The 14574-nt window shown below is 46.3% G+C and overlaps 1 protein-coding gene across 1 annotated transcript; it reads left to right on the top strand.

Annotated features, from left to right (window-relative positions):
• Positions 1-40: 40 nt before the first annotated feature.
• On the top strand, positions 41-4925 carry MCYG_00289 (pre-mRNA-splicing factor ATP-dependent RNA helicase PRP22; the record flags this gene model as incomplete). Its single annotated transcript, XM_002850139.1, has 9 exons — positions 41-1470; positions 1664-2425; positions 2485-3203; positions 3261-3318; positions 3372-3513; positions 3576-3960; positions 4030-4099; positions 4297-4627; positions 4692-4925. The coding sequence occupies 9 exons, from the start codon at positions 41-43 to the stop codon at positions 4923-4925; spliced, it is 4131 nt and encodes a 1376-aa protein (XP_002850185.1).
• Positions 4926-14574: the final 9649 nt, after the last annotated feature.

Genomic DNA, 14574 nt, shown 5'->3' with positions numbered 1-14574 from the left:
ATAACTGTTTATTAATCTATGGCTATGGGCTTCATCCACGATGGCGCCCAATAAGAAGAAGAAGAAAGCAGCCTCTAATCCGGCACGAGGATTTGCAACCGTCTCTGTGCCATCTAAAGTGAAGCCTCAAAGCTCTACTGAGCCAGCAGAGCCTGAAAGTGCTGCTGGTTCTGATGTTTTGTCGGATAAACCGCCAGCAGAGGCTTCTCAGGACGCAGATGCTGCTCAAGCGGCCAGTCACAAGCCTGAACTGCATGAACTGACTCCTGACGAGCTAGAACGGTATCTGGAAGAAGCGGAACTGCAGGCTATCGTCGACAAGCATGGCATTAAATGCAAGGGTGATGCTGCTCGCTACTCTATCAAACTGGCGGCTGAAAAACGCCTCCTACGATCCCAGGCAACGCTGGTGGATAACATTAGCGACTGGCTCTCGCCAGACCTTCTAGACAAAATACTCGAGAAGGAGAAGGCAGAAGCAAAGAAGCAGCCTGTCGTGTCGAACAAGACAGAGTACAATAGACAACTCACTCTCCCTGTTGAGGAAAATGTGTGTATTAACATGTGGATTCTTCGTCTCACTCTCCTGGAACTCGGTTTCCAGGAGGCAGACATCGATGTGACATTGAAAAATCTGCTGATACATGGGCCGTTGGAAAAAATATCTGGAAAGGATCCCATCCCGGCCTTGGACCAAGCATTCTACTACCTAGCACTCTTCCTAAACAAGGACAGCTTGACTGCATATGACAAGAGCAAACCGTTGGAAAGAATAGGTAAGGTTATCACTGTTGGTGAAGATGCAATCAGTTTACTGCCAGAAAGAATTGCCTCGAGGAATTCTAGTCCTGTGAGCCATACGCGGTGCAGCACACCAAGCAAGTCTCCAGAGGCCATCTCTACGCGTATTTCACGCCCTCCAAGCCCGGAATCTGAGGGAGATAGCAATCTCCATGACCCGGAAATGCTAGTGCCCGAATTCCTTGCTCTGCGATCAAGGCTCTATGAACTCGATCCTTCTATGTTCAACAAAACAAAGTCGAAAAAGGTGGCAAAACAGGGCTCCAAACAGACACAAGATCAAAGCCGTCATCCTACTGTTGCTAACATTAAAAGAAAACTTGCTCGAATTGAACAAGATATTTTGTTTGATGCGCATGAAGCAGAGGAGCGCTGGGCAGAAAGGCTAGAGGAGCTCAGACACGCAACTGGAGAGAGTCTGAGAAAGAGCCTTAGCTCCCCGAAAGTTATTCCTAATGTCTTGGATACGGAGCTCAATGAAACGCCCGCAAAGGATACCCTATCTGAGGAAGATGAAGGACTTTTCGGTGAAATGTTTGACTCGGGCATAAATGACACTAAAGGCCAGCCTCTACTCGGGGTTACAAATACCACTATCAAACTAAGAGACTTTGGAAAATCGGTGGGAATTAGTCCAAGAAAAGCTTTGGAGGATGCGTGTCGGGCCAGGTTAGATGTACATCTTTCCCATAAAAAAAAAGACCCCTGGCTAACATCCTATATGTAATAGGGATACAAATTGTTCACTAACATACCATGCCCTATCCACCTGTGCCTTTTCACATCGCAAGGCACTGGAAATAAAATGGTCAAAGGATCAAGATATTACCTTTGAGACACCGCTCAATGACGTCCAATATAGCATTTCTCCCCAATCTCTGATCCTTTATATGACGGGTATAAGCGCTGCATCGGATCTACAGGCCGAATCATACATCTCAACCGTTGCTTTGTTTGTATTGCTTTCACATGCCTGGAAGGAGAGTAAAGCATCTGTTAAACTTACGGGTATATGGAAGGATGTTTGGGATGAGATAGTTCAGGAAAAGAAAGAATATGACGATAATGCTGATAAGCAAACCGTTAAAATTATCAAGGGATATATCCAAGAATACGAAAGTCGTCTCGAGGAAGATGTTGTGCTTATTCACAACTTTAGGCAAAGAAATGGCACTGGAGATGTTACGCCAGCAGAGGAAGTTGTACAGCGGAAACATAACTCTGATATATTATCTCCTGACCTTCAAAGTCTCTGGACCGATCGGAGTTCGTCTCCCAGCTTCCAGAGGATGACAGAATCAAGGGCAGGGCTTCCAATATGGTCATTCAGAGGTCAAGTTATCGATGCTCTCGCCAGAAACCAGACGATTATCATCTGTGGAGAGACTGGGAGTGGGAAGAGTACGCAAATACCTTCATTTATACTCGAAAATGAGCTAGCATCAGGCAGAGAGTGCAAAATATATGTCACAGAACCCAGACGCATATCCGCAATTTCACTAGCGAGAAGGGTAAGCGAAGAGCTCGGTGAAAATAGAAACGATATTGGGACAAACAGGTCACTTGTGGGATATGCGATCAGGCTGGAGAGCAAATTCACGGCCTCTACACGATTGATTTTTGCGTAAGTGCCAACTCAACTACTTAGGTTTGTAGCCATAGTTACTTACTTTCTCTCTTCAGGACCACCGGAATCGTTATCAGGATGCTAGAGAGACCCCAAGATTTCGATAATGTTACTCATTTGATTTTAGATGAGGTCCATGAACGGACAATTGACGGAGATTTTCTTCTAATTGTCCTCCGTCGATTGCTCAACAGTCGAGCTGACCTGAAGCTGGTTCTAATGTCCGCGACTGTCGATGCTAAACGCTTTTCCGGCTACCTAAACGGCGCCCCTATTTTGAACATCCCAGGCCGCATGTACCCCGTAGAAACCAGGTACCTGGAAGATGTTATTGAGCTAACGCAATACCGGCCTGACAAAATTGAATCATATACAGATGGAACTGAGGATACTTCAGATGATGAAAAGTCGTCCGCTGCAGAAGACAGCACCACATTGAAATCAACCCTCGCCAACTACAGCAAACAGACTCAGACTACCGTCTTATCGTTTGATGAGTATCGTTTGAACTACAACCTCATCACTAATCTCCTTTCAAAAATTGCAACTCACCCAGAGCTACTAGAGTTCAGCAAAGCAATCCTAATATTTATGCCAGGTCTTGCTGAGATACGCCGGCTGCACGACGAAATACTGTCAATTCCGGTGTTCCAAAGTGGTTGGGTTATCCATAGTTTGCATTCATCGATTGCTAGTGAAGACCAGGAAAAAGCATTCATAGTCCCCCCGCATGGCATGCGGAAAGTAGTGATTGCTACAAATATTGCAGAGACAGGTAAGCACTGTGAAATTGCACCAAGATGAACCGTATAATATTAAACGGAATCATCAGGTATCACGATCCCTGATATCACTGCCGTCATTGACACTGGCAAAGAAAAGGTTATGCGGTAGGTGGATTTCTCTCCCTTGTAAATGGACGCCTTCTAATGGTACATCTTAGATTCGACGAGAGACGCCAGATTTCGAAATTAGTTGAAGTGTTTGTCGCCCGTGCGAATGCAAAGCAGCGTCGGGGCAGAGCCGGGAGGGTTCAACAGGGAATCTGTTTCCATTTGTTCTCAAAATATAGACATGACAAACTTGTATGCCCCCGCCTTCCACGTCTATATCTAGAATCTTCAGCACTAACGAGGAAACAAATTAGCTTTCTGAGCAACAAATTCCAGAAATGCTTCGTCTCTCGCTACAGGATCTAATTCTTCGAGTGAAAATATGCAATCTAGGCGACATCGAAAGCACACTATCTGAGGCTTTAGATCCCCCATCCTCAAAAAATATCCGACGAGCTATTGATTCTCTAAAGACGGTGAAAGCTCTCACGGGGGCCGAGGCATTAACGCCACTGGGGAAGCAACTGGCTAAGCTACCGCTGGATGTATTCCTAGGCAAGCTGATCCTATACGGAGCTTTCTTCAAATGCATAGATGCAGCCGTCAGCATCGCGGCAATTTTGTCTTGCAAATCGCCTTTCCTAAATGACATCAACCGCAAAAGCCAGATTGAAGCTTCAAGAAAAGCATTTGAACGAGGTATTTCTCCTTAACCGTTTTCAATCGCTAATCTCAAACATAAAGACTAACCGCGCTTGCACGTTCTAGGGGATTCCGATTTACTTACCGTTTATAACGCCTATTGTGCATGGAAAAAGCACCGAGCAGATAAAAGCGAGTTCAGCTTCTGCAGGAAGAACCATCTTAGCCCCCAAGCGTTGCTCAACATTGAAGACGTGAAAACCCAGCTTCTGGTATCTGTAGTGGATACAGGATTACTAAAGCTAAATAACGAAGACCAATTGGCGTTGAATAGGCATGATCTTAATATTTGAATTTCTTGACACAGACAATCTCTAACTTTATGCACTTTAGAGCAAGATATGCCGGACGCAAACGACAGTTTTTCGTCGCCCCCGAACATGTGGATATGAATAGCAATAATGATACGATCGTTAATTCGGTGATTGCCTGGAGCTTCTATCCGAGGCTCCTTACTCGGCATGGCAAAGGGTGGAGAAACGTGAGCAACAACCAGGCAGTTGTTTTACATTCGGCGTCAGTGAACAAGCATACCGAGAACCCGCTGAAATGGCTCTCCTACTATCACATAATGCAGTCTCGGAACAGAAATTATAATGCACATGAGACTAGTGCGGTAGAAGAGCTCGCAGTTGTGCTATGCTGTGGAGATGCTGAATTTAAGGTATGTTGACGGTTATTCTTCCCTTTTAGAACATCGGAAGACCAACTAACTTTATATATTTAAGATGTATGCGGGAATTATCTCTCTCGACGGCAATCGTGTTAGGTTCAAAGTGCGTGATTGGAAAACCATGCTGGGCCTCCGGGTTTTGAGTACTCGAATCCGAGAAGTAATTGCTCAGACATTCAAGACACCAAAGAAAGAACTCTCCGCGGACCATAAGCAGTGGCTCGACCTATTCTTACAGGTCCTTGAGGTAAAGAAGAAACCGGACAATCCGGAATACATAGCAATGTGAGGCAAAAATGAAAGGGGTAAAAAAGGAATCGAGAATGGCCTAATTTAAGTGACTGGTATTCTGAGGTGACACTTACTTTGGCTGTTTCTTTTTCCCCCTATAAATGGTTGGTTTTGGTTTGTCTGGCGAATTTCTGGCTGATAGAGTGTGGATGGCAACTGACACGGTGTTTCTCTTGCATATTACTATGGCTAAGGGGGTGATATACTGTTACGCATGAAATAGGGAGTTAGTAGGGGGGGAAAACAGTGATAAAAATTTGTTCAAAATGTCACTGGCGATGTATCAAATCTCATGACTAGTGACCTTTCACTCCGTTCTACAGATGACGGCAACAATGTCAGCACCGTGCTGTGTGAGTAAGCCTAGAGGTTGGTGGAAGCGAGATTGGCGCGTTATCTGTCTGTTGTAATACCTTGAGTAAACATCCAACAACAAGCTGTGCACTGCTAAGTTGGTTCCTCCGTGGCACAGCAGTGACAGGTAGGGAGAGACGTCTCTGTAGGGATTGGCGATAGCTGTAGGTAGCCGTGTAGGTACGACAACATCCAGACCTTTCTTCTCCCGTACTATTTAACTCCGTGGAGCCATGAGTGATGCCTTTCGTGTAGCCGGAGTAAGCATGATTTGCAGAATCTTCAGATCATTCGGTGGATTTTGGTGACAATGGGAGAAGTCGCCGTTTGGTTATGCAACAACGATTGAAAGACAGCTAACTAATTTCCACAACCCGAGAAGAAAACCAGAAAAAATATCCAAGACATCCTAGGCCCATCGACTATGATGGAGATAATATATAAAATATAGAGAACCCAAGAACAAGCATTCGAGCTCCGGAAGCGAAGCGCAACACAGCCGGAGTTGCACAAGCGAAGAAAAAAGTGCATGGAGAATTCACATCTGATCAAAGGTGACGCGGGGGCTTGCCCTGCATGAAGAGCTCAACAAAGAAGAGAGGATAAAGCTTTCCCACCTTGAAAAGGAAACTAAAGAACACACAAAGAAGGGGCTAAATCCAGGGGGCGAATATACCAGCCGACCAACGAGCAGATATTGTACAAAACTATCTAGAATGGCTTCGCCTCATGAGAACATTAAGACAAGAGACGCCACCATCAGTTTGCTTATCTAGTTATTTTCGATGTGGCATGCTTTGTTGTTGATTTCCTCTTGGCCACCAAATGGGTGATTTGACAGGTGATTCAATATGATAACTTGGGTAAGGGGGCTGCTGTGGGTTGGGCAGGCTACGTGGCACGCCTAGGCTGTGAGATATCACCTTATGTTTATTTTAACTCCAGTTTAACTGTGGTTGAGTCGATATAAAAATTTCCTCCAGCAAGATTATTTTCTCTTGGTCTTATTCTACTGTATTCTCCCATCCTAGGCAGTGTGAATGGCAGCATCATATCGGCCGGGTAGTAAGTACTCCCGTACCTGGCAGAGTAGGACACTTGGTAGCCTAGGAAGAAATAGAATACGAGAGATGCTGCGAGCATTCCCGTGAACTGGAGCCCAAGGAGGTTTTCTCTGTCCATGTGGATTCACGTAGTTCAGCCCATGGGGGGTAGCACAGGTATCATGACATGCTGGCATCGATAGACGAGATAAAAAAAAAAAAGGAGGGAAATGACATTCATATCATCATCATCACCATCATATCGTCATTTTCCCAAGTGTCAGGATGTAGATTCGATGCCCAAGGGTTGGATATCAGGCTTGTAAGCCTGTGGCAGAGGCCAAGGCCATTCCTTCGCCGTTGGATGGCTCGTGTGACTCGGAGACCGGGAATATATTCAAGAAAAGAAAAGGGAGGGCTTAGCTGACAATTTTTTCGATTCTTGTCAAGGACTCGTGCAACTGCTGGATATCAAGTAGGGCGTTTAGTCATGGCAGTGGCATGGGGTTTCCAGTCTTAGCTATGCGAAGGAGACATGGATTTTGAAACCGAGTTAGACATCCTGGAACAGGGCTTCTTTCTACCGATATATATAGACACACACATAGTGTATGTATGTATATATGATTCATGGTAGAGAAAGGGGTAAAGGTCTCGCCACCTAGACATAATGCACAAAACCTGGTCAAGAAAAAGCCATGAGGACTTTCAGCTTCTGTGGATTCATCTTTTCCCTCGCTAAAGCTGGTGATAGCTCTCGTCTTCTAATTCGGGCCGAGAGGTAAACAAGGTGGTAGATTCTCTGCTCTCTGCTTTATAGGATATGCAGCATCGGTCGTACCAACAAGGAAGATCGCCGATTGGTGAAGATGCGAAGACGAGAAAACAGCAGTCGATCTGCGAGCAATATATAATATAAGCTGGTTTATTGGTTGGGTTACGTGAATGTACGGTATTTCGTGCATATACTGCAACAGCATGTATGTCCGTTGAGCCTACTATGTAGGTGTCTGTATAGGTAAAATCTCCCAACCGAGGGATTTGATCAGGGGGGAAACATTGAAAAGAGAAACAAGGGGGAGAAAAAAAGGAAAAAGGAAAAGAGCAAAGAGAAGCAGAGGGAAACAAAAAAAAAAAAAGCCCAGGACGGTCTGTGGGACGAGGGATTACGATTTGTACTGGGCCTTGACCTGGACTTGTCCAGCAAACGAGATCTGCCCCGTCCTTCTGCTGAAAATGTACGCGGGATCCGTTTGCAAGGAGGATAACTGGCATATTGTGTATGAGAGAGAGAAAAAGTCATCATCATCTCCCTTTTGGGGGGTCTCAATTCTCAACGGGATGTAAGTGTATATACTCCGTAACAGAGGGTATATAGAAGGCCGGTGTCACGAAAAGAAGATGGACATGAGTGCCTTGCATCCGTCGGATTATTTTATCCCTTTTTTCTTTTTCTTTTCTTCTTGCATGCAATAATAGTTAGATGTATATATCTATCACCATCTCATCCTCGTCGCTTAGTTACTGTAACTAAGATAAGAGAGCTGCAGCAGCATGTATGTAAGGCGTATATTCGTATGTATGTACCAGGTTGAAGATTATATACCTGATATCTCAGCTCCTTGAACCAACTCCACCGGCTCTTCTGTTTCGTCATCCTGAATATACTCCGTATAAGGGGCAATAATATGAAGAAGATAGACGCACACTATGTCGATGCATGAACTTCCGCGACAGTTTTGACTTGATCATGCACGGGATAAGTGACTATGATATGCAGCCAAGTAGTCGAGATTTGCATCAACCGCATCATCAGTCTCTTTCTCTCTCTGCCTCTTTGCCAGGTCACTCGGCCTAGATCTTGCCACTTGTTGTGCCAAAGGCTAAGCAACGAGTTCCACGGAAGGACGTGGAGATCTGTCGGATGCGCTGGTAGCATGTCGAATCAGTCTCTGCTCGTCTTCTTCTCTCGCTTCTCTTTTATTTTTATTCTTTTTTTTATATATATTTTAATACTCGCATATGCAACGGCGGGTGGATGCAGCTGAAACCCGCCATGACCATCAGCACACACACACCCTTTTCTTGCTTTTCTTTCTTGCTTTTTTTTCTTTTCCCTTTTGCATATCTTAACATCCCTACCTCATATCAGGCTAGGGAGGTGATTCGCTATGTATGGAGTACATGCTGACTCGGTACAGTTGCCCTTTCAATCCCGAGTCTGATACCTTTAAGATGAGCTGGCCGGGAGAAGAACGAGACGAGATGAGACGGAGGTGAATAATCGACATGCGGAGATTACCAAGATAGAAGAGGCTGTCCATACAGAAGCCTCTATTCGACACCTGTCCTCGCCTTCTGCCACAGCGTGGAGAAGGGGATAGGGGGAAAAAAAAGAGAAGAGAACGGCCCCCCCGGAGTCACCGGCGAAGTACGGGGTTGCGACTGACCGGTGGAGAAAAGCGAATCTTCAAGAGACGATTAGAGGGAGAGGAAGAGGGAGGAAGAGATGTACGGCGCGTATATACACAACTTAACCTCTGGCCAGCGGATTTTTGCATTACACATGGTACGGAGTATAGATACATACATACGGAGTACTTTCTTCCTACGAGTTGTCAACGCTGCGTGGAATTATCAGGCCATCTCTGGGAACACAGAATACCCGCTCCACCCTTGCTGGGGAAATACCATATAAGTTACGATACGGGCAGACTTGACCAAGGCCAGAAGTACCAGTGACCTGCCCCAGCCGATGCTCCAGGACCGCAGAAGGTGGTCATGGATACCTTTTGCCCGAGTATACATACAACACATGGAGTATACATGCATACATATAGTACGTTACCAATATAGAAACGGGATACCTAAAAAAAAGAACGAGAGAGACCACTGGACAGGAGAGAGCCGGAGAGCCAACAGTCTATTTTTGCCCTCCTTCGACTCTTTCTCTCTCTTCTCCTAGGGGGGGGCTCCAGAGGCTACTGAGGTTGCCTTTTCCTTTTTTTCTTCTTCTCCTTCTTCTTCCTTGAATGGCGTTTAGAGCTCGTTGACGTGGTCGCTTTCCTGGCCACTCGTTTTTGATGCGCCCAGCCCGCAATATCCACTTTCCACACCCACAGCTCTTTTTGGTTTTGGGACAACAACATCCAGTGCTTCGAAAAAGGGTCGTTTGATGCCAGTTTCGAACCTGGGATGAAAGAAATCATTATACCACCGTTATAAGTGGTTGACTCCATTTCCTCCCCCCCGGAACGCCGGTTTTTTTTTTTTTTTTTTTTATTTTATTCTTCGCTCCTCTCATTGCTGATATCATCATTAGTTAATCTATATATGGTCAATATATATATTGGCCCCCCCTGGGTCAGACTAAGCACTCTGTACGGAACGATTAGGGATGAGTTAATTAATAATTGATTAACTATAGATATGCTAACGGACGGAGTACTGTGTAGGTATACCTCACTACTAAAACTAGCATGAACAGGCATCGTGGTGATAAAGTGATTTTCACGCTGGCTGTTCGCACTTCGCTCGTCACTTTTTCGCCTTTTGCTTTTTTTTTTACACTTCCTCCCCCCTCCGTCCACATTTATTTCCTTTTTTTTCCTGTTGAGAAAAAGCCCGCCACGTAGCAGGCTGTCTGGGGGTGGGAAGGGGGAGGGGGGGGAGGTGGAAGAAGAAAGGGAAAAGGAGGGAAGGAAGACAGAGGGACTGTGCAAGAGGACGTTCGTTTATGATCTGGACCTCGCGCCTGCTCGCCTACTGAGCATGTGTATATACTGTACTCCGGACTCCGTACGGGGGGGTGCATGGCATGCGTTGTCCAAGTATATACATGTACCAGGTAATAGGGTGTGGTGCATCATGCTCCTTGCGCTTTTTACTCTCGAACGCACAGTCTCTCTCTCCTTTCTCTCCACCTGTCCGCCAGCTTTGACCTCCGATGTCTGGAGTACATATGTGCCGCCGGTGAGCCCGCCATCGAGCCCACACGCAAATATACATTAAAAAAAAAGCCAACCAGGCAGGCAATTCTCCGCAGAAAAAGAAGCAAAAATACAGAGACGAAACGCAAAAAAAGAAAAGAAAAAAGCCCCCAGAAGAAAAGGATAAAAAAGGGACTTCGGTGGTGAGGAAGAGAAGAAGAGAGGAAGACAAGGTTGACATCCTGGCGTATCGCTCCCGTCTCGCCAGGGGGGGGGGTTGGTTTGTGTGGCCATAAAAGCCCCAGAGAGCAAAAAGATGGAGCAGAAAGGACAGAAGGACAGCATCCGGGCGAGAGATCCCACTCCCGAAACTTACTGCACGTTATATATATCCCTTCCTGGTGACATATATTTATACCAATGAAGCTCTCTGTAGTATATACATATTCAGCGTGGGGTAAGCGAGCTGTCGTGCGTGGCTGTCAATATGTAATTCCGTACTGGATGTATATATATATATATATGCTGAGATGGTTTGAAATGCTCTTTTTTAACCCTTGACACTGTCTCTTTCTTTTTTTTTTTAATGGGGATGCCAACTGCTGGTTTGCCGGTGGAACCAACCGCGACGCCTTCGACCAGCGGGGCCTCCCTCCCGGCTGCAATGCAAATCAGATCCAGAGTTCGGTGTTTTTCACCCATTTTTCTTGCCCTCGTTTCTTTTTCCACGCTGGTTCGTATCGTATGGTGACGGGAGGAAATACGACGGATCTCTGCCAAATGAGTGAATACTTATTCTTCCCCCTCCTCCTCCCCCAGCCAGCTCCTTTTTTTTTTTACCTTCCTCCTCCCAGATCAGCAGATGAAGAGGTTGATAATGGGTAAAGGGGTGGGGAACTAACCGGATATTTCCCAGGGATAGCCACCTCGTGAGCTGCTGGATCGTTTTATTTTTATTTTTTTGTAACGGTTAATAGATGATTCTCGGGCAGTGAGGCGACGCTACCACAGTTTCCGTACACGGCTATGGCTCCGGCTTGACCAAGGAGGAAAGCCTTCAGATAATAGTAGATGGGCTAAAGGGCTGACTAGACAAGGTCCCCCCCCCCCCCCCCCCGAAGCCTCGGTTGGGATACTAGATTCCCGCAGCATCGACGAGGACGTATCGGTGACGACTAGTCTGGTATTATTTTAAGCCAGTTGTATCGGGACGGAGAGGGCAAAAAAGAAGGCAAGCCCAGCGAGAACGAACGAAACGAACCTGATGGCGTTGGCCTAAGTGAATAGCTCCGAAGGTTCCTGCAGTCGCTTGTTAAACTCCGTTCGACTTTTTTTTTTTAGGCCCATGACACCTGTTCCCAGACCACCGAGGGTTGCTGTGCGTACTATGTATATGCATGTTCATGGTACGAAGTATGTACTAACTTATACGAAAGCATGCGTGATCAAGGTTGTCGGTCTGAAGTAACGGGAGTTTGCGCATACATACACTTGATGCTGACATGTACGTGCCATGCAAATCCATTCTCCCGCCAGGATGCAATGCTAGCTTAATTTATCCTTCTCTCTCCTGTGTCCACAGTTTGTTTAACTCGCGTTGATTTGCTTGACTCGCAAAAGGTGTGTATGCGTGTGTATTCACTAGCTTCCCACCCTTCCCGTCCGACTTGTGCATTGGCGGCGGGCGGGTAGAGAGGTCAAGGACGGGAAGACTTGAGGAGACAGCACTGGTCACATCTCTTGACATGGTACATCCTGATTCCATCAAATCGATCGTAAGTATGTAATCAGGAGATGGAGAACTCATGTGGGTTTGTCCGGCGTGTGGGCTCTCTCTCCTCTGCAACGTCTCCGAGGGAAAAGATGCAAATAGTTTACATACACATGTTCTTCCTTTTTTAACTTAGCGATGTTATGCTATGTAATGCCATGTAGAGCGGGCCGTGGATAGTGAAAACCTTCAGCAGGGCCTAAAAATAACGAGAAAATGAACCAGGGAACTCGTCGATATAAAACGATAGAACGATGCAAGGGGGTTTGTATGTAAGTCGACGTACATAGCAGAGGGAGAAATAAAAAAGGGGGCTCTCGTTTCAACGATGCAAGGAGAGTCGAAAAGGGGAAAACGACAACCACAGCAGCCAAACGGTCAGGATGATATATGAAGCTACGAGGCTATGTTTCTGTAGCTAACTGACTTAGGGCCCCCCGTCATCGGGCCTTTCGCCCTTTTCGCTGTCTTCTCTTCCTTGCGGTCTGACTAACGGAGCAATTAATCAATAGAAACTATTATTCGCCCTAGCCCTAGTCTCCTGCGCTATTGTCGGAGAGACAAGAACAGGCCACAGGCCAAAGCGGCGGCGACGGCGGTTTCGAATGAATTAAAAAAGGACACTATATATAATAATATATTAGAAATTGAAAAAAAAAGGAAGAACAAGAAGAACAGGAGGAGGAAGAAGGGAGGGAGATTAAATTAATTATCCCGAACGGGCCAAAGGGCGGGCCGGACCTTGAATTCAATGTATGGATCGATAGTGATGGAGGTCGAAATTACATACTCCAGTACGGAGTGCCCCAATAGAATAATAATATAAACAGGAGGATCGATGGAGCATGTCCGGGATGTGGGATCAAAGGCAGATCAAGATCGGGCTGTCTTTTCCCTTTGACAGGTCGAGGAAAGAAAGAAAAAGAGAGAGAGAGAGCGCGAGGATGAAAGGGAAGGAGATCACGATTTGATAAGACTAGAAAAAGAAGCAAAGAGAGGATGGAAGGCTTTTTTTTTGGCTCCCTGAGGTTTCTTTGCTTGCATTTGCAGGACATTGCATGGGCTACGCTACATATACATCATGTATGTACGGCGGAAACCATAATAAAGAGCTGCTCACCTGGGTAGGGATGTCTGGTATTGGATAACTGGAGGAGGATAGAAAAGAGGCGTCTCTTGTGCGACTCTTCTGTACTCTAGAGCCGTCTTTTCCCAGTGTATTAAACGACTATCTCTTGATCCAGTGGGGGGACCCTTGTTCGGGTGTTTAATTATTTTTTCCCTTTCTATTTTGTATTTTCTCATGTAAAAAAAATAAAAAAAAGATAGATAATATAATATCTGATCGACGGTGATCTGTCTCTGATTTCGCTTGCTTGCCATCTTCTTTATTCGATTCAGATTAGGTTGCGATGCGATGAGCCGTTCTCTTTCTTCTGTCCTTGCGAGCGCCGCCCCCTGAACCAGAGAAGCAGAAGAAACAGCAGAAGTGGGAAGAGATTGGAAGTAGAAGAGCCAGAAGCAGATGTGCATACACGGTGGTATAACTCCCGAACTCAAAAGGGTTTAAGGATAAGGCACAGGAACGGAAGAGACAGACGTACATATATCACAGACGCACATACATACATAACTTCCGGGCCCAGGGCGATGGCGTTGGCTATCCATTTCTCCAGAGCAGAGGAAAAAAGCACAGCACGGCGTTACGGTATCGGGAACTGCGCATGGCTGGAACCGGTGATCCCCTCTGCCCTTCTCCCATTCGTGGGGGCGCCGGGGGGACCCTGGGTAGAGGGTTGAGTTACCTATCTCTCTCTCCGCCTGTCTGTCTATACTTATTCCGTGCTTACACACTGGCCCGAACGAACCACTAGACTGAGATAGGTTGGGGAGGAAGGACAAAGAAGAGAGGTGTAGATCGAAGGGTTGTGAGGGACATGGAACAGGAAAAAGAAGAAAAAAAGGAAACGGATAGGGAAGCCAGGTTGACGGGGCGGCTGATCCCGAGGCTAGAGGAGTAAGAATAGCAGCAGAAGCACGGAAGTGAACGAGAGGTTGGTAGTTGATGCTTGCTTCCAGAAAACAGCTGGGGGGTGGAGGGGAGTGTAAGGCAAGGACAGGGAGAAGCAGAGGAGCCAGAGCCATCAGCATCGCCAGAGCCAGAGCAAGAGAGCGAGAGAGAGAGAGGAAAAAGCAACAACCCATGAGATGTTTGCCAGCAAATGGTATCACCAGACCGTGGAGTGTGAGTTATGAGTTGTCCTTGATCCACCCTCGGGCTTGCTCCACGCTCCACGCACTTGAGAATTTTGCAAAATAGGAAAAAAAGAAATAAAAAAAAGAGGTTGAAGAAGAAGGGGGAAGAAGATGGCTGGGGGGGGCGAGCTACTAAGTTAGTTAGCTCTCTTGAAGCAAGGGGTTTGTCGAAGTGCAAAAAAAGAAGAGAAGGGGCGTAAGTAATGGCCAGTACATGCCCAGTACGAAGTCTGGTCTGGCACGCTGCGTGTTTTGTCGGTTCGCGATCCACGGACATGACCCTTCGACGTCCCA

This window comes from Microsporum canis, genomic scaffold (genome assembly GCF_000151145.1).
Source record: "Microsporum canis CBS 113480 supercont1.1 genomic scaffold, whole genome shotgun sequence".
NCBI classification, from domain to species: domain Eukaryota; kingdom Fungi; phylum Ascomycota; class Eurotiomycetes; order Onygenales; family Arthrodermataceae; genus Microsporum; species Microsporum canis.
The sequence above is the reverse complement of the archived record's forward strand: the minus strand, read 5'-3'. Positions and strand labels throughout refer to the sequence as shown.